We start from the raw sequence: 24,189 nt of genomic DNA, 5'->3' as shown, positions 1-24,189 counted from the left end.
CTTTTTTCTACTTCACAAACTTTCCATCCATCCAAAATAATTTAAGGTCTTTACAACCAAAACGCCTATGACTATGTTTTTTTTCACATTTTATTCACAATATACATCAATGTTACAGCATAATATATTACACATGTTACAATGTTGGCTCCAAAGAGTATATGACATTGTGTTACAGTACATAGACTGGCAGGATGGTTCAAGATTAAACCACATATCACATAAAGATACTGGTTGTCATAGTAACATATTTACAGTGTATTATACATTGTGTGCTAAGTCAGGTTATCAGTTGTTTGTTTGCCGTTTACTCCACATGACTATGTTTGCTACAATCTTACATGTGGATAGAGGTAGCTTCATGATGAAAAATTGTCTAACTCGTCAAACCATTTAGTAACAAGACACGCTATGATGATAGCAGATCATAGGTATGATGTGGAACAAAAACCATATTTACAGGTTTTACGCTTTTTTTAATACATCACAGCTTGTAGATTAAACTATAAATCACCATCAAGTTGTTTCAACTGTTTTGTTAAAATAATTTTTTTGTTTTTTTTTCTCATAGATTTCTACTTGGGAATCTGTTTCTACTTGGTAATGACCACATACCCTGGTTCATCATTTGCCCCATTCTCACCACTTTTATCTTCACCACAGTTGTAGGAACCTCCCCCTCCTCCACCGCTTTGCAAACAGAATTCACCCATGGCACCCCCAGAGTAACCCCCTCCCCCACCCCCTCCTCCACCAAATCCACAACCTCCTTCCCCTCCACCAAACCCACCATCAGCATTGTTGTGTTTGCCCTGTCCTCCAACCCCCCCACTGGCAAAGGCCTTCCCACCTTTCTCAGTACTGTAACAGTTACTTTGAATCTTCAGGCCTCCTCCACCATAATTATATGGTGCTCCAAACCCATTACTTCCTCCCTCCCTCACAGTTCCTCCATAACTCTTATTGCCATTCTGAGACACAGTCCCGTCACACAGGGGGTTACGAGTCTGTACCCCTGACGCCCCTCCCCCACCCCCGGCAACAATGAGTGGATTGTCCGATGGGCTGACAACAAATGTACCACCCCCTCCTCCAACCCCTGCTCCAGATTCACTCTCAGCACCTTCTTGTCCAACCAGAATCTTCAGACCTTCACCTACAAGAAAAAAAAATGTGTATTTGATGATTCTACAGGGAGATATTTCAGTAGATATTCTTTGGCTGTGTCTGTGTGTTTGTCTGTGTGTATATACATGACCAAGCATAGATTATTTAAATGTGGAAGTCATTTGCATAATCAGAAGATTTCATAGAGATACATGTATGAGGTCTCCGATTTCTTGTACTTAATGTTTCTGTTTTGTCTACAAGTCAGCATAATGGTCTGCTACCTTAAGACGTTTAAACTCAAACACTAAAGTAACAGGTGCTATTGTTAAAGATGTCACACCTTGTTTGAGTTGGAAAGTTCCCCTCAGTACGGCACCCCGACCTCGAGCAGAATTTGGGTCAAATGGACCCCACCCTGCAGCAGCTCCTGATAAAAAGGCAGCAAACAAACAATTGAGTAAAATACTGAACCAACTTCCTAGCTTTTACTAAACACAACAAGCATGACATTCATCACATCTACATGTACAGTTAAAACAAACTCCCTCACCCGCTGCCTCTATGATGTAGGTTCCTGTCTCTGGTATAGAGAAGCGCTGTATCCCGTTATGTAGCGTCACCAGGTGTTCATACCGATGTCCCCTGTAGTGGTTCCCCAGGGTAGTGGGGCCCAGACGGCCGGTGGCCCCCAGGGTGGTGAACTTCATACAGACAGTAGTCTGGTCCTGTACTGTTTCTTCCTCAGCAACAGGTCGATCTGCGAAAAAGTATCAATTGTCGTTTTATTATACTGACATTTAAGAACACCAATCAATTGTACCAATATGGTAACCTCCATTAACATCAATCTGCCGGGTTACATAAATCCGCCGCTTTGAAAAACAGTGGGTTTGAGAGATCTCTAGTGCAGCATCCCCAGGTATTCACAGTTTAGATATACAGGTCTGGAGTACATTAAACTGGGGGACGTTGGGTTGAAGATCTTTTTGGACGTATCTTTTCAGGGTGACAGAATTATATGCCCTGGTGGAAGAATTATGTTTTAGTAGATATTATTCGAAAGACCAAACTTGAGTGCCTTCGACGCAAGCTTACCAGTTATGCTGGAGGTCGCACCAACAATATTACCAAGGTCAATTTCCCTGACTTTCCTCTTCATCTGAGGATGGAACGTGACGTCACTGATGTCGTCAGGGATGTCCGGAGTTGGACATTTCAGTAGAGATGCTAGCCGCGCCGTGACGTCAGCGTACACGTTCATGACGTCAAAGTCACTGCCATGCTCCACGACTTTCTGCGAGAAGTCCACTGTGCTGGACAGACAGCCTAGGGTGCTCTCAACACTATCTGATGTGGCAGAGAGCTGTTTGGAACGGGCTGCAATGTCTGTTGCTAACTGTTCTTTGAGTTCTGTCTGCTTGCCTATGATAAGGCCACTGAAATACTTGGTCTCTTTGTCTGCAGCTGCATCTATATCATCTGCGGCTTTCTTACTCTTGTTGTCAAGCTCAGCTTGCTTCATGGCTAGGACACTTGCAACATCTCTGTATTCATCGATCTTTGGTTTGGCAGCTTCTAGTGTGTCCTTGATCTTGACCCTGAAGTCACCAACGACGTTTGCCAGGTAGCCGTACTTGTGGTCTCTGTGCTGCAGTACCGTACAACCTCGGCAGATGGGGCGCAGGCACGACTCACAGAAAAACTTCAACTTCTCGTCGTCGTGATTTGGACAGATAGGCAGTGATTTTGACTTGATGGAACTCATCTTGGCGAGTCGCTTTTCTTTTAGCTCCGCCACGCCGATGACTTCATGCTCGCGTGTGCGTTTGGCTCGACGGTGGGCCCGAGAGCACTCATCACACAAGAACTCTTCACAGATCTCACAGCCACCGCTTGCTTCTTCTTCTTCGCAAACATCGCAATGGAAATTGTCATCCTCCTTGCTGACCAAACTCTTTTGAGCCTCTACGGTGTCCCTCAAGCTCAGCACAAAGAAGTTGTCTTTGAGCCCAGCGACACCGCCCTCCGAAAGCACGGTTTCGGTCCGACATGTTGGACAGGGAAACTTTCCCTTCACGTCACCTTCCTTCGCCAAGAACTTCCCAAGACAGCCCTTGCAGAAGGTGTGAAGACACGGCAGGATCTTGGGGTCCTTAAAGGACTCCAGGCAGATCGCACATTCCAGAAATTCGCCTGAGATTTGGCTCAGAACGGCCTCCGCCATTCTGACGCGTGTATGCAGTCTCCAACTGAGAAGAATTAAGTTGAACTTTGAACTCTAGACTTGGAAATACGTCACTTCGATTGATTGAGGCGCGCGCTTTTTGAAATATTTTGGTAAATGGCATGTTTCCTGGAGCTGAACTGTGTGTCAGAAAACTTTAAGCATGATGTAATTCTGTGATATTGGTCAGATCCATCGACATTATTCGCTTATGTAATAGACCATTATTCAAACATACATTCAGTGGTCTGTGAAGTCTTTGAAACCAGCTATTGTGTTCACAACAAAGCCCCCTCCCACCTCAACATCAACCGGAGGGATCTGGATTTGGATTTCAACGCTTCAGCTGGACTTACCTTCTATTATTATTTTCCCAACATTTTCCTTGTCTACCCTACCGAACTACTGGAGCATTGTTCGTGACCCAAGGTTTCTTTTGACCTTGTACCATAAGTTATTTTCAGTTGTGTTTCAGTTTTTCAAATGACACTATTATCTATGTTTTGATTGAAATTATGTTATTGAATGGACAAAGTTTTCTTTTGTATATGACACTTGTTACTGGACGGAGAAAGTTTTGTTTTATATGACACTGTTTCTATATGACAAGTTATGGTGTTTTTTTGTGTTGTTGACATGAATTACTGACGTCAGTTTGTATATGACACTAATTTATGTTACTGAATTACTGACTGTGTTGTTTATGTTGCTGGATGGAAAATAAATAATAAAAAAGAAAATAAAAAAATGTTTGTTTGCTGCCTTTTTATCAGGAGCTGCTGCAGGGTGACCCAAAGTCTGCTCGAGGTCGGGGTGCCGTACTGAGGGGAACATTCCAACTCAAACAAGGTGGGACATTTTAACTGTAGCAACTGTTGGACATTTTGTTGAACGTCCCAAGTTAGCAGACTATATGATGTTGATTTGTGGACAAAACAGAATCACCGTGAAAGACCTCCCTGTAAAATCATCAAATACATTTTTATTTCTTAATAGGTCAGGGTCTGAGGATCCTGGTGGGACAAGAAGGTGACGGGGACAAGTCTGGAGCAGGTGTAGGAGGAGGGGGTGGTACATTTGTAACTGATGGACGATTGAACAATTGCAAGGCAATCATTATTGCCGGGGGTGGAGGAGGAGGGGCAGGGCTACAGACTCGTAATACCCTGTGTGACGGGACTGTGTCTAAAAATGGTAATAAGAGTTTTCCAGAAGTACAAGGATATAGTGGCAGGGGTGGGGGTGGAGGAGGACTGAATGACGATGGAAGCATTGATCTTTATGGGATTAGTGAGAAAGGTGGGAAGGCATTTATCAATGGTGGTGAAGGAGGACAGGGCACACACAATGGTGCTGATGGTGGGTTCGGGGGAGGGGGCGGAAGTTATGGGTTTGGTGGTGGAGGGGGTGGGGGAGGGGGTTCCTCATGGGGTATTTTTGTTTGCAAAGTGGTGGATGAGGGGGAGGTTCATTTAACTCTGGTTCTAACACAAGTGGTCAGAATGGGGCAAATAATGGGCCTGGGTATGTGGTTATTACTAAACAGCAGATGTAAATACCAACAATGAAGACTTTTGTTTCAATCTCAAAGACAAAATATGTTTAGCCAACTGCAGACATCATGAGTACATATGTTTGTCCTGTGTGACTGAGTCATTCAAAGATAGAAAAGGATGTAGTATAGACAGTGGATAATTTAGTGTAGTTATGGATGACATAGTGTGTGAAAGCTATGGCAAACAGTTCTAATTACAGAAGAAACAGTAATCCTCCGTGTTGTGTTGACACATGGCCAGCAGCAATTTCTCTACAGAAATGGTAAACTGATTTGTTTTATCACAACACTGAAATTCCTTTACTAAAAGTGTTGCTACTTTAACTTAAAAGAACAGTACCAGTGTAGTAAGTGCACACATGCTTGGTATTGTCTACCAATTTGCAGATATACAGTAAGTTATTAATTGCAATTTGCAGTACATTATAATTAACACTTTCGTTTAGTGCATTTTGATGATAAGCTAAAACTATAACCCTAATATGGTTTGGTAATTTTTCAGACAGCTCAAATAAATGACATGAATATCTATTTGACCTTGTGTGTTGATGATGTACTGTGTGATTTAGCTCCTATTTTGGCTCTCAAATCTTTCTCAAAATACTTGAATGTGCACTTTTATATGTGCACATATAATCTTTTCAGTTTTATAGGCATTGCCATTGTATTAACAGCACTATTTGATTTAGATACTGAGGTGACTGTTGTAACTTTTATGTACAAAGTTTATGGCAACTACATGCGTGAGGGCTGTATGCAAGTAGAAGTATATTATTTTGTTTACAGTGTCATCCAAGCCCATATGGGACATAACAAAGTAAACAATGAAGCACCCATGCATTTATGTTCCTCACCTTTTTATTGTGCAGTGCTTTTTTATTCAATCCCATTCTTCCAGTTGAAATGTAATAACTATGGTTAAAGTTGTATTTCCTAATCTTTTCCAAAACTCCCAAACCATTGTCCTTATACCAAGACAATCTCAAATGGAATGTCTACTCATAACTTATTGAGTTAATCAGTTTACAAATAAACTAATTGTGGTAAAAATATAATCTCCTTGCCAAAATATCTTAAAAAATACTGACATTTCTAGCATCAAAAATATAATATAATTCAGTATAATCTAATACTGGATCATTCTACTAAAAGCATTGCAAAATATCAGGATTCTCTGAGGTGATCATCTAAGATCTTTTTCAGTAGTGAGTTCACCACATCCATGGTTTCATCCTGGACAAGCACAATGTCGTACAGCTCAGTAAACGTGTCCAGCCTCTCCAGATGCGCGTTCAGATATCCGATCTTCAACACGTTCTCAACATTCGGCACGCCGTCTGCCATCTGTAGATCTCCCGGCGAGTCTCCGAGAAGAATGACGTTCGTACGCTCTCGTTGGTCGGTGAAGTAGCTCTCGTCTGGAAGCACGCTTTTATTCTTGTAGAAGATGTGGATCAACGGATCGTGGAAACCGACAAGCTTCCCGGCGCCATCGAACTTCATGAAATTCGAAACAACGCGGCAGTTTGAATACACCATGTTGTACTTCGCGAACATTTCTTGGATGACGTCTCCGAGCCCAGCGGAAAACACGAGTAGCGGGACATCATGGCGGTGAAGCGTGCTCATGAAGGCGTCGCAGCCTTCCCGTAGTGGCGGGCTGGAGCCGCGTATGGTGGAAGAGATGTCTTGTTGGTTCAGATCGGACGCCAGAAAGATGTCGTGGATTTGTGTCCAGAAGTCGACCATCAGCTGAATCTTCTCAGACATAGGGATGGTTAGGGAGATCTCTTTTGGGTAATAATAATCCACAACCTTTTTAACCTTTGCCCGGGTTGGCTCGGACATAAGGTTGGATTGTGCGATGACGTCGTGACTCATTGGACACCTCACGCCGTTGAAGGCGTAGCGACTGAGAGTCTGATCGAAGTCGCTGATGACGCGTAACTTCTGCTTCCCTGCTGCCACGAGATTAGACAGTATCTGCTCCACACGGCGGGCATCAGTGATGTGGATGTGGTCTTGTTCAACCAATCGCAGCAAGCGTAGAAACGATGTGCTGGACATGTCAGTCTCTTGTACAACTACTGTACCCACAGGCCTAGGCCAGACAACCTGAAATTGACGAAAAACATAGAACAACATGAGAATGATATCTTCATTGTTGTACGATAAAGTTTTTTTCCCCATTTGGTGTCTTTATGCACCCATGCCCTACTTGTTCATGTCTGTGGAACTGTGTAATTTGACTTTTCCCCATTGTATACTGACCACGCCCCCTTTTCTGTCATTCGAAAATTATCATACTGTCCCACTAAAGCAATCTAATTTTGCTTGATGTATGATACAATCGCTGTTCCAGAGAGTTTCACAAACCGTTTAAAAGAAACTTTTAAATCATTACCTAATATGCTCCACATTTTATATTTTTGCATCTCAGCAAAATATGGTCACAGAGTACCTTCACGGCTGCTGCATTTACAACTAAAAGTGGTCAATTCCTAGGTCGTGCCAGTTAATATTGTACAATCGCTCATCTTATTGGTACAGTGTACAATCCTTGGTCTCTAGCTCTGGAAATAGCTCTGTGCACCTCCCTCTATAGCTCTATACCGTTATACAATAATTTGGGCCCGGGCAGACGAACTAGGTACATAAAAATACGTGTTCTACTCCCAAGTACTCACCTTCAAGGACTGAGTCTAAGCTAAAGGATATCTGAGACAAAGAAGGCTCACAAAGCAGAGTTTCGAATCAAAATCGTGAGAAACGTGGACGAAGTCCAAAGTCCCTCTCTTCCGCAAACTAGGTCATGAGCCCTGGATGGACTATACCAAAACATTTCAGGTAAACCTTGGCACAAAGGTATGGCTTTTTTCAGTATAATCAATTTACGTGGATTGTTTAGAGATTTTTGTCTTAATATAGAGCTAAGTATGTTTAATTTCATTCTATATTTTCTCTTTCAACCGTAAAAAAGTATGTTTAATTATGTCAATTTACACCCCTATAATCGTAATGGTTATGTCGAAAAATGTACAGACACGGTCTAGCAGCGACGACTATCGTTTTTATAAAAAACTGCAGGTAATGAATTCAGCTAACAATGGGGAAGACTGGCATGTGTCTCGCGGCTTTTTTGAGGCACTCTCAGTTGCCACATATTACGTTCTACATTACATATGTATAAGGCGAATGATATGTCCCACTGTTTTCTTGTTTTATTTCTGTCCTTTTTTTCTGCCAAGGTTCTAACGGAGTTCATCTGTGCACCATTCCGTCACCAGAAGGAATCACAATATCAAACATTGTATAAGATCTCTTACTGCTGATGTAACGTCGGGTAACCTAAATTCGTGGGGTACTTAAAGTCGGGATTTTTCGAAAACGGGGTATTTAGGGATATGTGCTAGATGCAACATAAATAAATACCGCTAGAAATGCAAACCTGACAGACTTACGTATTCAGAACACTGTCTGAAAAGCTTCGATAAGCATGGATTATAAGGCGACGAGGTCAAAAACTCTCCGTCCCTTATTGGAACAGTCTGAGGGCTTCGTGGGAGAAGTACACAACATGGTTGTCGGCTGGTTTATAAGAAAAATGTCACATCCGCTTCCTGCTAAACACAATTATTTACAAGACAACTTATTACAATCTCTTTTGCTAACCTACAACTGGATTCTAAGTGTGATTAATCATCAAAACTCCTCTCTGTTGCTACAACCTACGGCACGTGTATTTTCCCGCCGCCATATTGTTAACCAGAATCCTGTTGTCAAGCAGACGACAAAGGTTTGTGAGGAACACTTTTTTGTCTAAATGCTGCGTGTGATAGTGGACTGAGGAAGATATTTTCCTCAAAGTTTGCTCCTAACACAACAAGGAACACATGGACATAGTAGTATTACCATTGCTACGGCATCCAGCTTACTTGCCATGAATAATGTAACGTTACACGTTGCCCGATGATGACGATGGGCCGACTTTGAGTGAAGTTCTACCGACTCAACACACGGCTTGTTCCCGAACTGGCCTGATGTGTGCGGTATGGCCGTTTTTTCGTGTATTTTTTTTACTTGGACACGTCTATATCCATAGCACTCTCCTCAAGCCAAGGATGGAACGAATAGCTGCTGTATAAAATGTGATTAGCGGTAAGATATTCAAGACGAATCTTCTCTCCCATATTAATGTGCCCCCCTGTCCGACAGCACCGTAATTGTGCGTGCGGCGCACGGTAGTTTCAAGTTCAAATATTATGGTGTCAGCACGACTAGAGACAAAATCTACCATATATATGATTAGTGCAAAGATAGTACATGATACTGACAGAATAATAGAAAAAAAGGATGTTTTATTGTTCTGCTAGATTGATTTCAGTCAACCATTATCGGAAAAATTCCGAATTTAGGTTACCCAACGTTAAATGGTTATGGACACTTTATTTAATTGAGTCATCTGTTCATCTATATCGTTATATGTATGCATGTATGCGTTTGTTTTAGAGAAATCATAACCAAAGAGACAGATTGCTTCACACGTCAAACCATGACTGTCTTAAGACGTCCTCGGAACGACAGACTTTGTACACTTTGTAACTCCAACCGTATAGAAAATGAAGTTCATTTTGTCTTACTATACAGGAACATACGTAATTCTTTTATTGGTGCCCTGAATTTAGATACTGAGGTCATGGGTCATGAGTGAGTGAGTGAGTGAGTGAGTGAATTTAGATACTAGTACACGATTTAAACAATTGCTGAAAGTTCATCTTTCATATAAAATATCTAAATATTTGTATATTTAATAGCATCCTTTGACAACATTATACAACAAAAACTATGTGAATTCGTACACTCTTTAAGAAGAGGGAAGAGACATGTAAAAAATAGATTCAATGATAGCATAGCATAATATGTTTGATTATTGTGTAATCGATAGATATAGTATAGCATATATTTAGTTGTTTTGTTTATCTGATTGTGTAAGAACGAACGCTTCATTCATATGTAACGATTCTCTACACTGTACTGAATATGTTTCATATAATATTGAAAGTCAAAGTCAAAGTTCCTTCCCGCACCGATGGTGCATAGGGCGGCGCCCATCTCCGTTTCAGTAGCCCTTGGGCCACACTTTGTGCAATCACTACAGCAGGGGGCTAGTCCACTGGTAGTGGTGTGTGTTTAACTTCCATACTATTTCCCAAATGCTGAGTGCTAAGCAGAGAAATCAGTATGTACCATTTTTACAGTCTTTGGTATGACCCGGCCGGGGTTCGAACTCACGACCTACCGTATGCAAGGCGAACACTCTACCCACTCGGCCATTGCACCGGTTGTGCCTCCATATAAACTACAATACTGCATATGCACATGTAGGCAGGAACGTGCAAATAAAGATCATTGTCACATGTCACTGTCACGAATCACGAACAAGTGCTGTTATTTGCAGTTTGATACATATATGTACATAAACGTGTTCAAAGAAGTAATTAGATGTTAGAATGTGTTTGGATCACAGGCGTGCTGCACCAAGACCCGAGCACCCAATCGGACAGCATGGCACAGACAGGAGAACCGCCGACAAAGGTGGGCTTCTTACATCTGCTTGGAGATTACGGATAAAGTCTCCAAGCAGATGTTGGGGTGAAATATCGTTATGTTTTCTGAAGACGGCCGGGCTTCTCTGATAGCCCCTTAACCCCATGTAGACTGATAAAAAGTTAAGTAAAAGACCAAAGTTGTTATCCTTAATCTGTCTATAACGTACAAGTTATGGTGAATACACAAATGTAGGCGGCGCTTCGACGGGTGGACATGGTGTTACATGGGCTCCTCGCGCGGCGCCTAAAATCGATTCTTTCCATGTCAACTATACTACCGAGCCCCGAGTGCTTTCTAACCTACTCCCAACCATCCCGACCTCTAGCCGCAGACTGCCGAATCTCTCCCGACTAGTACCCGGCCGATTGCTGACACTCTCACGAATTGAAATGGACACATTCAGCGACTTTCAAAACACGGACCATTTTTGGTTTTAATCAAAATAATTCATTGTTCTATGTTGTTTATATCACGGACAGATGGAATTCTTTTTTAAATATTCGGCTTGCGCATGCCAAACACCAGCCGAGTCAGCCGAACGCCAGCCGACGCCGACCTAGCTCCCGAATCACTCTAACCATGGTCGGGGGAGAAGCGGGAGGCCATTTTCGGCTCTGTGTATTAAACCGGGGCTCAAACGTCAACAAACCTTTGACCGCAAGCATATTACGACTACATGACTTTCAAACACTCCCTGTGCTAGCCTTCCTATACAAGCCGGATTTAAAGATTGATGATATATGTTAATTCATTTCATACAAATCCTCACGTCGCCTGTTTTTTTTTTAAACCACTCTTGTTGTAGGCAGCCCAGGCTACGTCTGTATGTACCCGTTTTGCTTTGGAGTGGAGACGATGTTTTCGACGGATTGCTTCTCTGACTTGTTTGTTGGAATGTATCCACGGCTTTGCTGTTCTGGTAGTCGAAATGAGTTTGTGGGGGATGTGCTGTTTGCAGATCGCAATGAACATGTTATACCATGAATCCCAGATGTCGTCCATAGAGTCAAAGATATAATTAATGTCCCAAGGTGCGTTTTCGATGTGTTCATGAAGAGCCTCAATATTTGCTTTGTCATATGACCACACGAGTCGTTTTCCGCTGGGCTGGCGTACTTTCAGATTAAGTGCGGTGACTGTTGATTGGTGGTCAGAGTCACCAAGAGGAGCCAATGTGCCCGTCTGGTAACACATTGCTGGATGGGAGGTTGCAATCAGGTCAAGCAGGTTCCCTCCACGGGTCGGTTCATGAAGCAACTGTTCCAGTCCATGGTTTAGGAATATATTTTCTAGCTGCCGGCCTGGGTTGTTAGTCGCGTTGCTGCTTAACCAGTTGCTGTTCTTCGCGTTGAAGTCGCCCAATATGACTTTAACAGCCTGGGCTTGGTTCGTTGCTTGCTGCACTTGATCTTCAAAAAGACCATAGAACGTGTCATCTGAAGATGGCGGACGGTATGAACAGTTGATTAAGAACTTGTTATTGGCTTTTGTTATTTCGCACCAGATGGATTCTACGGCGTCATTTTCTAGATCATTGCGCCTGGCGCAGTACAAGAAATCACTGACATATATCATGACACCACCTCCGTGTCTGTTTCGGTCTTTGCGGTACAACATGTATCCTTCCAGCTCCACATCTTTGTCTGCAATGTCGTCACTTAGCCAAGTCTCGGTTATGCATATGATAGTAAAATGCATTGAAGACGACCATGACCTGAGTTCATTTATCTTGGGTAGTAAGCTTCGAGCATTGAGTTGCACTATGGTCAGTAGGTTTTTTGATCGCTCAGTCCAGATAGACTTGCTACTCTGTTTCAGAGATTCTCGTCTCAATGAAACTGTACCCCATTATCCCAGGTACTTTCCTTGTTGATTCTTTAGGACAGTCCGTACCATTATAGTAGAAACCATTTGGGTTCAATATATCAAGTCGGCGAGTCCAGAACCGTCCCATTTTAAACAAGTAGCATGGTAGCGTCTTGTAAACCTTTCTATAAGGGTTAACACGAAATATTCCATTATCTTGAAAAGACACACTGCACGAAATGGCCTCGTATCCCGGCGAATACGTACAGGGATTCCTCCGGAAATATTCCATATCCCGGTGCGGCTTTAGCGTATCCGTTATAACTATCGGATACGCTAAATCCGCACCGGGATATGGAATATTTCCGGAGGAATCCCTGTACGTATACGCCGGGATACGAGGCCATTTCGTGCAGTGACAATTCATTCGTGGAGTCCCCGTATATGAACCCAGATGTAACCTGTACCTTGCCTGCCCGTTGTCCACAGAGAAGTGGTCATATTGCAGATACCCCTCATGACAAGCTGTACAAGATTTGAACTTTTCTAAGCCAATATTCAGCCTGTACTTGCCCTGGTTGGTCAGCAGATGGATGTTGTCGTTGCCGAGCCAGAACTCTCCCGCAATGTTCCCGAACCCTCGGCTGTAGTCCTCCCATGTCCGGTCGTAGAAGTCCACAGACCCGTCCTGTCGCCGCTGGATGACGGTCCAAGCTCGGCCGGCCTCCACACGGCAGAACACGCGGAGTGGGGCGCTGTTCTCGCCGTCCGACGAACGCGGGTAGATGGTGTAGATTCCAGAATCCATGCGGCCTTTGAAATTTTGATAGATTTCTCCACAATCTACGATTAAGGAGAAGAGATATGGTTAAGTCACTTATCTACACAAGGCGCTATAGCCGCAGGGCGGCCTTGAAAAGGTGATCTCTGCGGGGGTACACCTGTTCCGCCATGTCTTCCAGTTTTGGAGAAGTGCAATAAATATTCTCTATTTCTAATATTCTATGTTTTCTAGATTCATCACAGTTTCCTCTTGAAGCATATTTCAAACTCTGGCGAAAATTCAGTCCATCTATAGTTAAGGAAAGAACCCACAGGACACATATCTGACATAACATCATATGTGTCTCATACATGTGTTATGGCTATACTCAGTAGTTGCATTTTCAGTGGCTTTTAATTCACTCTAAACATCACAAGTATATCAAAGTAAACAGAGCGCTTGTTTGATGTAGGTAATGTTTTCGTGACTTGCTGGTTTGATAGTGCATTTTGACAGGTCAACATTCATATGAAATATACTGTGTCCTACCAAAGACCTATTGCAGGTAATGAAATAACGTGTCTTGTACATATAAGATTTGCTGGAAATTCCTGGTATTCCAAAGTTGTTTGAAGTATCAACTTTTTATGCTCGCACACCCCACGCAAATTAGATTTCCACGGGTCTGTTTACCTTTTACTGTTATCTTGTCCAGTAAGGCATCAATCATCGAGAGAGAATTCTTCTGTTGGTTCATAGATAGCATGAGATTCTCCATGGGCGCCCGGCTAGGTGGGCTCCAGTGACAAGTCTGAACATCTTTGAAGACGAACACACTGGTCGTTGATCAGTATGACGAAGGGAAAAACAGTTTTATTCATCCTTTCTGACTACGCAAAGTTATCATCAATTAATCGCATTGGTTGGAAAAGGTGATCAATGCGTGTAGCGACAAACAACAGTGGTACAACGGAACCCCACAAGAAACTTAATGCATGAAATTGGTTGCAAATAGTTTAGTAAAAGTTAAAATTAAGGTATTGTTGAAGGGTGGCTGAGGAATTTTGGGATGTTTTTGAAAAAAAAAAAAACCTTTTTAAGGTTTATAAACCTTCTTCAACCTTAATTTTTTTCAAATAGTACCTTATAGCAAGGTGAAATATTATGTAAATTAGTATGATGTCATGATTACGTCATCAAGATTTATAAGGCCACGCCCCTTTTTTAGAAAAAAAGGCTCTCCTTGGCTTGTACTTTGATATTTATCAATAAAGCTTTGCAGAAATGTACATGATAGTCATACTTAAAGAAATGCGCGTTTCTACGAGTATATTTTGAAATATCAATTTTTGCGGAATTTTTTTGTTATCAAAATGAAAAAAAAATCTCAAGCTATAACTCACCCATCGTCGCCTGCATGACGAAGGCCATGCGTGCAAGCATGCTCGGTTTGGCTGTGGGATGGCGAAGTGTTTGTACCGCCGGGACAGGCGACTTCGGTAGCAATGACGAACAGGACAAAGACCCAGCCCTTGGTGGCCATGTTGAGGGTACGAATGGGGCCGTGAGGGTTTGTGGCTAGATGTAGGCTGTGCTACCAGACTCATTCTGCTGATTGCTTGACCTCCAGAAAACAACCGTTTTGTTTTGTTTTATTCTGCCGTGCGCTAATTTGCATTAAAAGCTTACGCCGATGTGGCATGGTCTTTTCACTAAAAACCATCTCGTGTGGGTGTATAGATCTAACGGAGACACTTTTTTTGTGTACAATTGATGGTTTGTATTATTGAATCTACCTTCTCTGTAAAGGATACTGAATACGTCACTAAAATACATGTCAGATTACAATATGAACAATGAAAAATAAATCAACAATATTTTATCTTGCCTCTCTTATAGAAAAACAGTCGCAAAGGCTAATTACATAGCTATATAGACGTAAACAAAAAGGCAACAAATGCTTGCTGGATACGAATACAAGGATAGCAGCGAAACAAGTACAGGTTTTCTCAAAAGAGTTGAAAATCTGAATTGGAATTTTACATTTCATAGTCGTCGGGTGGATAAAATCGAGGATACTCCTACATACTAGTAGTTTTGTTCATCTAGTCGCTCCTCCCAGCGCCTAAGGTTGTATTGCACCATAGTCCACACAACACCCAGTAGGCTGAAAATCGGGTTTATTTTGATAGAAAAGGGGACAGAAACACTTTTGCACTATCTCAACCTCTTCTTGTTTCACAACATAGGATTGAAGTTTGGATGTGGTGGCCATTGATATCATGACAATGGTTTTGCAGGAAATGTACACCAATTTCTACTACTAGGTTGGTAAAATACGAAGGAAACACGTAATCTATGGCTTGATATCCCATTCTTTGTTTCTAAAATTTGTTGAATATTGTGATTCTTTATTTCTGAAATGAAAGTGAATAAGCCTTAAAAAGTTAGACCCCTTTGTGAGCCTTTCGTGATTTCTCAGTTCCCAAAACACACCAATGTGGCTTTTCCCTCGTTAGCACTGCAGATTACATGTACGTCTTTATCTCTATAAAAATTGAGATATAGTGTTGGGTGCGTCTGTGTGTGTGTCTGCTTGTTTGTCTGTTTGCTTGTTATCTCCATGAAAAATGGAGATATTGTTTTGGGTGTGTCTGTCTGTGTGTGTGTATGTATGTGTGTATGTGAGTATGTTTGTGTTTCCGCACCACTCCAGTCAGCATAACTCAAGAACCTCTTGATGGATTACAATGATATTTGGGATGTGGGTAGGTGTTGTGAAGCCAAAGTTCAAAGTCGATTTTGGGCCTCCTGGTATGTGACCTTGGTACTGCAGCAGAACTTCCGTTTTTATATCTTTTACCTGGACGTGCTATAGTCTTGATTTTTGGGTGGCTGATAGCTTATGACGTAATTTCATCCAGTTGCTTGAGTAATTATTTTTTGGCGTATCTTACTACCTGGATGACTAACTTTCATCAACGTATAAGTAAAGCAATTAACTGAGCATGGAAATACAAAATCATTTAATCAATTCTTCAAAGACTTCTAAGCTGTTACAGAGTATGAAATACAGAAATCCAGTTCTGATGGCAGATTAAAAATATCATGTCCCTTGCCCGTGGTCGACGAAAAAAAAAAAAATTCTAGGGTCGGTGGCTAACCGCGACCACACTTCTTCCAAGGCCTGAACCGTGTCGCGAAGTAAACCACGCTGTAAAACTGCTGCGAAGTTAGCTGTGGACTGGTCCAGTCTGGTGCAGTAAAACTACATTTTGTCCAATCTGAGCCGAGCTGTTGGTGTCTGGGTTACAGCTTGGCAGTTCCACACATCCTCGCCAACTTGGGAAAAGGGGAGACAAACACAAAGACCTACCCACCTGCCAAATATGAAGGCAGGAATTATTGAGTTAACGTCCCTTGGACTTTCGTATCCCTGTACAATTCCTAAAATTCTTGCAAACTGCACACATGTAATAATATGTAGATATATATATACATACACATACATACATACCATTAGGCTCGCCCCTGAGGTGTCATCTATCTATCTATCTATCTATCTATATATATAGCATTAGGCTCGCCCCTGAGGTGTCGCCAAAAAGGCCATGGGACGTGTTAGCTGTTATAACGCATGGCTCCGGTCGTAACTGTGTCTACTACACTTTTAGTTTGTTACAAAAGAACATAAGTCAGTATTAGTTCTTCAAAGATTTTATTCCGTCACCATCACATCTTCACGAGATAAACTGAACACACAGACGAACACCTTACTATCAGAACATCTCAGTCACAACAATCTGCGTGGAAACAGCTTCTCTGGTGCCTAAAAATTAGCCTGAATACCAGCCTCTGTAGTGACTGCTGGCTCAATCAATGCTTGTCACTTGCTTACCACTGTAAGCAAGCGAAAAGCATTGAGCCAGCAGTCACTACAGAAGATAGTACTCGGGCTATAAAAATATGTGAATACATGTAAATTATGCTTAAACTACCACATGTAAATTACCAAGACATCTGGGCTTACATTAACTGAAATGACTGTTTAAGTCCACTAACTTCACAAAGTAAGGAAAAAATTTTCAAACTATCGAAGAACTTAAAAACTGTGGGGGTTGACAAAATTACTTTTTTGTTGTTGTTGACACTGATTGAGCAAACTTGTTTTAAGACTAAGACTGCAAGAGAATTACATGCAAATCAATGGTACAATGCCTCACATTCCCATTTGACTATTTTTCCATTCTGAAGTCTTTACATTTACTTTCATTGTTACAAAAACTGAAAAGTTCCACCCTCGAGGCTTTGCCAAAAACTGATTTAAAGCATCCTTCTATTTCAAAACATATTCTGCATACATCTCTGCACAGTAACATAATCAACACATCAAACACAAACAAAATATGTTTGGTTGTAGTTGTGAGCATTTTATGTGTAACTGCATTTTGCTTGCAATGGAGAATTCTTATCACAAGAAAAACAACATACTTCTATAGTTACATTGAATATCGACACAGGTCAAAGGCATTAATCTGATACAATGGTGCTATTAATTCTAATGAACTAAACATAAGTGCTGAACAAACAAAACTTGGTTAGAACATTGAACATTAGATAATTCAATTAACTCAAAGTACTTTTATTGACTTGGGATCAAAGAACAAAAAGCCTTCAACGCAGAACTTACTCTAACTTGAAAAGTAAGCTTGACCAATCAAGTTGTATGTTACAAATGTTACAAGAAAAAAAGCTGTGTGTTCCACCAGTTCACAAGCTTCTTACTGTTTCGTCCATTCTTATTGGATAAGTTCAATCAAAGACCTCCAAACTAGCACAGGCAAAAACACCCCCTTGTATGAAGTGGTCAAGTCCAATGTATGTCACAAACTGATTCATCTTTTATTCTAAAAAATCACCCTCCAGTTGGAAATGGTACAACCCACCCCATCCTGATTCCAGTCACGTGACACAATTTTGGACTATCACATTCACAACCAAAGGGGTGGTCAGGCCAGTCTAGTCGATACTGTAGGCCATGAAGAAGTAATCAGGGTTGTCAGGGACGTCGGGGTGACCTGGGGTCACGACCTCTAACCCCATGAACATGAAGACTCGGATGAGGGAGGCGCGGTCGGTCCGGTCCTTCTTGAAACAGATCAGCACGGTCTCACACTGGAGTTGCTCCTCCGCGTAGTCAAGAAGGTTTACAAAACTGGGAATTAACGATAACAAATGTTCTTGATTAATACAAGCGATGAGAGTTCAAAGTTTTACGTCAAACTCTACATCTACATATATAAAACGGTTTGAAAAGTGGCTTCTATGAGGCACTTCATGGATCAAACTGCACATGCCCAAGATGCAATGTGGGCAAGTTGTCTCCAGGACCCTTCCCTTCTTCCTGGGATAGAAATTTGCTCGTTGTGAGGAAAAAATGTCACCCTGTCCATAAAAAAAATCAGAACTTCATGACATGGAATTGATGACAATAAGATTTAAATGACAGATTTAACAACAAAAATTAACAACCTGGGCTTCCAAACAATGAGTGGGACGGAAAAAAATCTAAAGCTCAAGACAGCCCAGACTGTGGGTATCATTGACAATGTTGAAGGTCCCTGACTGAGACATAAACATACATGTAAACAGGACACATCTAGAGCTCTGTACTGGTGCACTGTACCGATACAGTACCGGGTACATTCAATTAGGTACAGGTCCAAAATACCTAATCCCTGGACAGTGGTGGACAGGTACTGGACCAGTACTAATCAGGTCAAGCCTTACTCAGGGAATGGCCACTTTGACAGATGAAATTACTATGAAATTACCATGGTAGTGCACTACAGCCACATCTATACTATACTCCAGCACATAAAACACATTTGCAAGGCTGGAGCCAAATTTTCATCTGTGTTTTCAAAAAAAAATTCCTGGCACAAGTAAATATATTATTTTGTCACCAGTTCAAACATGCTTCTGTCCTTATTGAAAAAGTGAGTACCATTTTCTGAACAAGTACTTTAGGTACAGGTTCAGGTCCAGACCTGTACCTAAACCCGTGTACCTGTACCTAAAATTTGTTTAGGTCCACAGCTCTAGACACATCTGGACATGTATTAATCATTTTCTTGACAAAAACTATTTACAACTTACTCTTCACCTTTGACATGCTATCACAATGCATCTTGCTGTGCATGTGCAGTTTAGTCCCTGAAACAACTTCTAGACTTTTGAACTCTACGCACATGACCTTTGACCTACCTCTCCTTGCTGCCATCCGGCAGGATGCCCGCGGGGGTCTCCACCAATAGTACGCTGCGCCAGAGGACGGCCTCCCACTCCACGAGCCGCGAGTCAGTGAGTCGCGACTGCAAGCGTAGGGACTGGAGCTCACTGCTGTACTGGGTCAGCCGATCCTGGACAAACACAATTTAATTCTTGTTAGCATCCCGGTTCATCATGACAATGAAGGTTAGACATCCAGGTAATAAGATACAGAAATTAACAGTTACTCAAGCAACTGGATGAAATTTGGTGGTCAGACCTTTCAGACAGCATCCGATGTCTTTAATCAGGATTAGGGAATAGAATCACAAGGTTTTAAACCCAAACTCTGAATTGATATCTGTTACCGATGTGAAAACAATTGTAAGACGGCTTCAGTCCTGGTTTGTCCCACCAAAAATTTCATCATCAGATGGGATTTAAATTGAAAAATCAAGCCCATAAGGAGTAAATCAAGAAAAAAAATATTTAAACAAACAAAAAAAGACATTTGTTTCAGTCTCAAGGAAAGCAGCCAGGAAGTCTCGTACAGACCTTGACTTTTAGCATTCAAAACTTCACTATACATACCAAATATCATTACAATGCATGAACACTAGTAGTAGTACTAGCTTGAGTTATGCTGGCCAAAGTAGGTCGGGATCAGACAACGCAACACAATACCTCTTTCACAAAGATATTCAGTCCTTTTCAATGTTGCCCTATTCCAATATTATTATTAACAGTGTTTTCTTGCTGTAGTTTCATGTTTGAGGTTTTAGCTTTGACAAAGGTATCACAAACTCATCATGGCACAGACACTGCCAACACTTGATCCATCTTGCATTACTTTACAACGGTTGTTTCACCAGCAAAATCTAAAAACTCTTTGAGTGCGAGTGCCACCTTTCTCTACCATAAAATTAAGCCAAACCACTGTTCAACATTGCGTTACTCCACTGTTGACAGCGTTTTCAGCAGACTCACCCCAAAGACACGTTGTGCGAATGCTCCGTTGCCGTCCTCCTCAGTGCTGACCCCGCCCCCTCCCCAGTCCGTCTCGCCTGTGGGAACATCAGGAGCACCACCCGGCCCCCCCTGCAGGGGTTGAGCAGCAGTCTTGGGGCAATCGTCTGACGAAAAATAAACAATACAAGACATTAGATAAGAAGTGCAATAGCCTTAATAGCAGGGTCATGTGGCGCAATAGCAGATCTTTCGGCTCAGAACCAGTTGTCCCAGGTTCGAATCCTATCATGTCACTGGTCTTATGCCCTTGGGAAAGGCGCTTGACACAACTTTTCTCACTCTATCGGGTGTAAATGGGTACCTGACTTCGGTTGGGGGTGGTCGTATGGAGGTCACCTGGTGGCGCCAAATGGCAGCCGCCCGGATCCTCGGGACATAAAATATGTGTATGTGGGGAATCATGTGAAACCTGTAAACCCTGCATCAATTCAGCACTAGCAAGGCAGCCATTGCACTTAATTTCTGACCAATAAAAAAATTATGTATATCCAAGCAGATCTATCGGTGCCAAGGCAGTATCAGAAGTGCCAACCAGTACCAAAAGCCAACCAGTACCAAAATCTACCGGTGGCTTTTGGTACTGGTTGGCCCTTTTGATACTAGATAGCTGCCTTGCCACATATACAAATGTAGATCTGCTTGGAGATTTTAATAGCCTAGTGTACAGAGTGCTCGCTTTGCATTCAACTTTCAATAGGTCGCAGGTTCATACCCGTACCAAAGACTTTAAAAATGGTTTCTTCTGTTTTGTCTGCTTAGCACTTATGGCACAATGTGGCAGTTGAATACAATCCCTGTTGTAGTCCCTGCACAATTGTGTGCTCAAAGGGATATGGAAATGAAGAAGGGCACTGCCCAATACATATGTATAGTTACGAGGTGAAGAAGGATTTTCAGTTAGTTAATAGGCGCCTGCGGCCATGATCATATCTGTCCAGGGGACCTCTACATGTTAGAAATAAAACAGGCATAGAACAGGACAATTTTAACCTGAATCTTTAGTTTTTAGGTTCTTAAGTAGTTTTCAAATTCGCATGGTGGGTACTTTCCTTTGGACTTACTGTTATGAATGATTTCCAGTCTTAAATCTTCTGTAGGACAACTTACAATACTGTACATATTAGTCTTCTATGGACTTTGCAATCATTAGGCAAAATATATGACCCTTGATACTAGTCAGCAAATGTGTTCTGTTGAACAATGACCTAATCTCCAAGCAGATGTAGAGTGGCTGCTCCATGGAGCTGCGTTACGATTTGGCCATTCTACATCTGCTTGGCGATTACTTAGTTCCATGGCCATGTTGATTTGATTATACGGATGACATCCACATGCGCATCGGTTTCCAACCAATTCGGATTCCAAAAAATGAAGGCATTTCATTTGACCATATTGAAAATTGTACCAAACAGCTTCAAAATGAGCAAGTATATGCCAAAAATACTGGAAAATGGATACTATACAGACGAAGCCACTTAATTGCACCTCGGATAAACGCACCTTCCATTTAATTGCACCGAATCCTAATATCCAAAACCGGTTCCCATTCACTGCATTGTTAGTGACTCCACATATCTGCACCGCGCATGGTCACCAATGCCGGATAACTGCACCAATTTTTTCCAAAAATCCTCGACAAGTTAACTGAAAAGGTGCGCTAAAATCGGCAAACGCGGTACAAATGAGCCGATACCTGCCGGTGTAAAGGCGCAATACCGCCAATATGTTTAAAACTGTTTTGAGTAACAAAAGAAGGCGGTCTCCATTGACAGTTACGTTGATAGGAATCGTATGGGAGGTCCCGGGCGGGTCACCCGTAATCAGTAACCAAGTTTTTGTTTCAATTCCTAGTTTCATGGCGGTACATGATTTACGTAAATCGACAACTGCACTCTACGTAATGTAACACAGAAACTGTTATCCCATGAGTGGCACGCATGCATATGACGATGTTTCAGAATGCCTCCCCTGTAACATTATGTGTGTTGACTTGTAATGCGGTAGATCGCATGGAAAAATGAAAGAATGCAAAATCTTTTAAAAAAGGTTCGTAGTAATTTCTTTATTTTCAGCAAAGGGTCAATAAATAAAGTTAATAACTGAATAATTTCGTCTGTTTTCTTTGTGCTAGTGTTTTTGACTAACAATACACCCCCTCGCCCATGTTGGCGCGATTCAGCTGGGCATTTCGCATAATTGCACCAGCCGGATAATTGCACCAAAAACGCTGACAAATAGGTGGTGCAGTTAAGCGGATTCTACTGTAGTATAATCCCTGTTTCAATGTCGTAGAAAGTCACTTCTACAGTCAAAGAAGATGTGAAAGAACAAAAATGAAGAACCTACAGTTTGGTATACCATTTGTTAGGTCATATATGATTTGTTAAACCTTCCTGACCACTTTTATTTTGATTTTGTCAAACTTCTTTCGCCGAATTTTATCCTTTTCGCACGCTTCCATCAGTTCTTTTGGGTTCCTAGAGGATGTCATCCACATAATTGAATTAACATGGCCTAACCTTGCCACCGATGCTTTTGCAGAAAAAGGTGTTGTCAGCTCAAATAGGGTACAGCTGACTGGTTGGATCCAGTTTGCTGAACAAAATCAATACCATATGTGCCATAAGGTTGTCCTCTCAAAAATTTGACCCTGGAAAACTGCTGGCATAGCTAACCTTGCCCTTTAAATCTTAAATGAATCAGTAATTCTACTTTTATGGCAAATGCTGAGTGCCCTCTTTGACTTTGATTAGGGCACAAAAGGAACAAAGTTCTGTCTAAACAACATTGTGCAACTCTGCAAAGCCAAAGTCCAATCGCCATTACCAGATAGTGAATTATCACGTAACGTGCAGGAATAACAATTTTTTTCGCTAAAATCTTTCAAGACTTTAAATCTTTGTTATGGCTAAATGTCGTAACAACTTCTACACAAAAAATATGGAGAGGGCAAAATTACTGTACATAAACATTTTTGTACGTCACACATAATTTCCCGCCACACAGGAGTTTTAACGATTTCGCACAAGAGAATAAATCATTTAATCGGATAAAATGCATATCCCAAAGCCTCTGTTTAAATCTCAAGCAGATATTTGGTAAATCTATTTTGTTTTTTGAGAAAACAGAGAGCAAAGGCGACAAGGGTGTTTGTGTTTTAGAGAAATCCAATATGGCCACCGGACACCATTCTCATTATAATTCTCCTACGTCAACCGCGCCTACTTGTCAAAGAAAGGCTTATCATATTTCTTACCCTCCCAAATATAGATCCTAAAACACAACTCAAAACAATAACATTGGTGCAGGGACCTGAAATGTGACAGTCTACAAACAAATATGTTTTTTTCGGTACAAAAATGTCAAAAAAACTTCATTATTATATATGAAGGACGACATGTTGGGAGAAATGAATTTGTAATCAGCAGGAAGACCCAACTTCCTGTCAGGCTATATAATATATGCAAAAACAAAACAAGAGGAAATGTTTGTTTTGAAGTTCTAGGATAGTGTTAGAACAATAAAAGTATAATTACGTATGTTAAAAATGATAGAAAATTGAAGAAATTGTACAATACTCACATGTTGGTTGTTTGGTTGTCCCGTTTGGTAGGCATGCTTCTGTTTTCTTTTTTCGTTTCTTTTTCGACGCAATTTTGGCTGTTATTACTACTCTCCGGGTCGGTAAGTAACATAAGGCTTACCGGTTGGGCTTGGAGCCTTGAAATAAACGTAGGAGTTACGAAAAAACTGGAAAAATTGGGCTGGAAACGATAAATTTCTCCCTCCTTCCACGAAGACAGTCGGCTCTGCTGTGACGCA

At 41.6% G+C, this 24,189-nt stretch overlaps 3 protein-coding genes and 1 pseudogene across 3 annotated transcripts; all 4 read right to left on the bottom strand.

Moving 5' to 3' along the window:
• Window positions 1-593: 593 nt before the first annotated feature.
• Window positions 594-3,572, bottom strand: LOC136425864 (E3 ubiquitin-protein ligase TRIM45-like). The gene is made up of 4 exons (XM_066414797.1): window positions 2,206-3,572; window positions 1,661-1,867; window positions 1,451-1,537; window positions 594-1,156 (listed from the first exon to the last, which is right to left on the bottom strand). The coding sequence occupies exons 1-4, from the start codon at window positions 3,332-3,334 to the stop codon at window positions 594-596; spliced, it is 1,986 nt and encodes a 661-aa protein (XP_066270894.1). The 5' UTR covers window positions 3,335-3,572.
• Window positions 3,573-5,392: 1,820 nt separating this feature from the next.
• Window positions 5,393-7,693, bottom strand: LOC136425737 (cytosolic 5'-nucleotidase 3 pseudogene; annotated as a pseudogene).
• On the bottom strand, window positions 6,974-13,113 carry LOC136425862 (ryncolin-1-like). Its single transcript, XM_066414795.1, has 2 exons — window positions 12,773-13,113; window positions 6,974-7,004 (listed from the first exon to the last, which is right to left on the bottom strand). Exons 1-2 carry the CDS (start codon window positions 13,111-13,113, stop codon window positions 6,974-6,976), a joined length of 372 nt encoding a protein of 123 aa, XP_066270892.1.
• A 3,656-nt stretch (window positions 13,114-16,769) lies between these two features.
• Window positions 16,770-24,067, bottom strand: LOC136426034 (ornithine decarboxylase antizyme 1-like; the record flags this gene model as incomplete). Its single annotated transcript, XM_066414969.1, has 4 exons — window positions 16,770-18,283; window positions 19,336-19,490; window positions 20,326-20,471; window positions 23,950-24,067. Coding segments are annotated over 4 exons (615 nt in total), but the record flags the coding sequence as incomplete, so codon positions are not given.
• Window positions 24,068-24,189: the final 122 nt, after the last annotated feature.

The sequence above is a fragment of the Branchiostoma lanceolatum genome, chromosome 19 (genome assembly GCF_035083965.1).
Source record: "Branchiostoma lanceolatum isolate klBraLanc5 chromosome 19, klBraLanc5.hap2, whole genome shotgun sequence".
NCBI classification, from domain to species: Eukaryota; Metazoa; Chordata; class Leptocardii; order Amphioxiformes; family Branchiostomatidae; genus Branchiostoma; species Branchiostoma lanceolatum.
The sequence above is the reverse complement of the archived record's forward strand: the minus strand, read 5'-3'. Positions and strand labels throughout refer to the sequence as shown.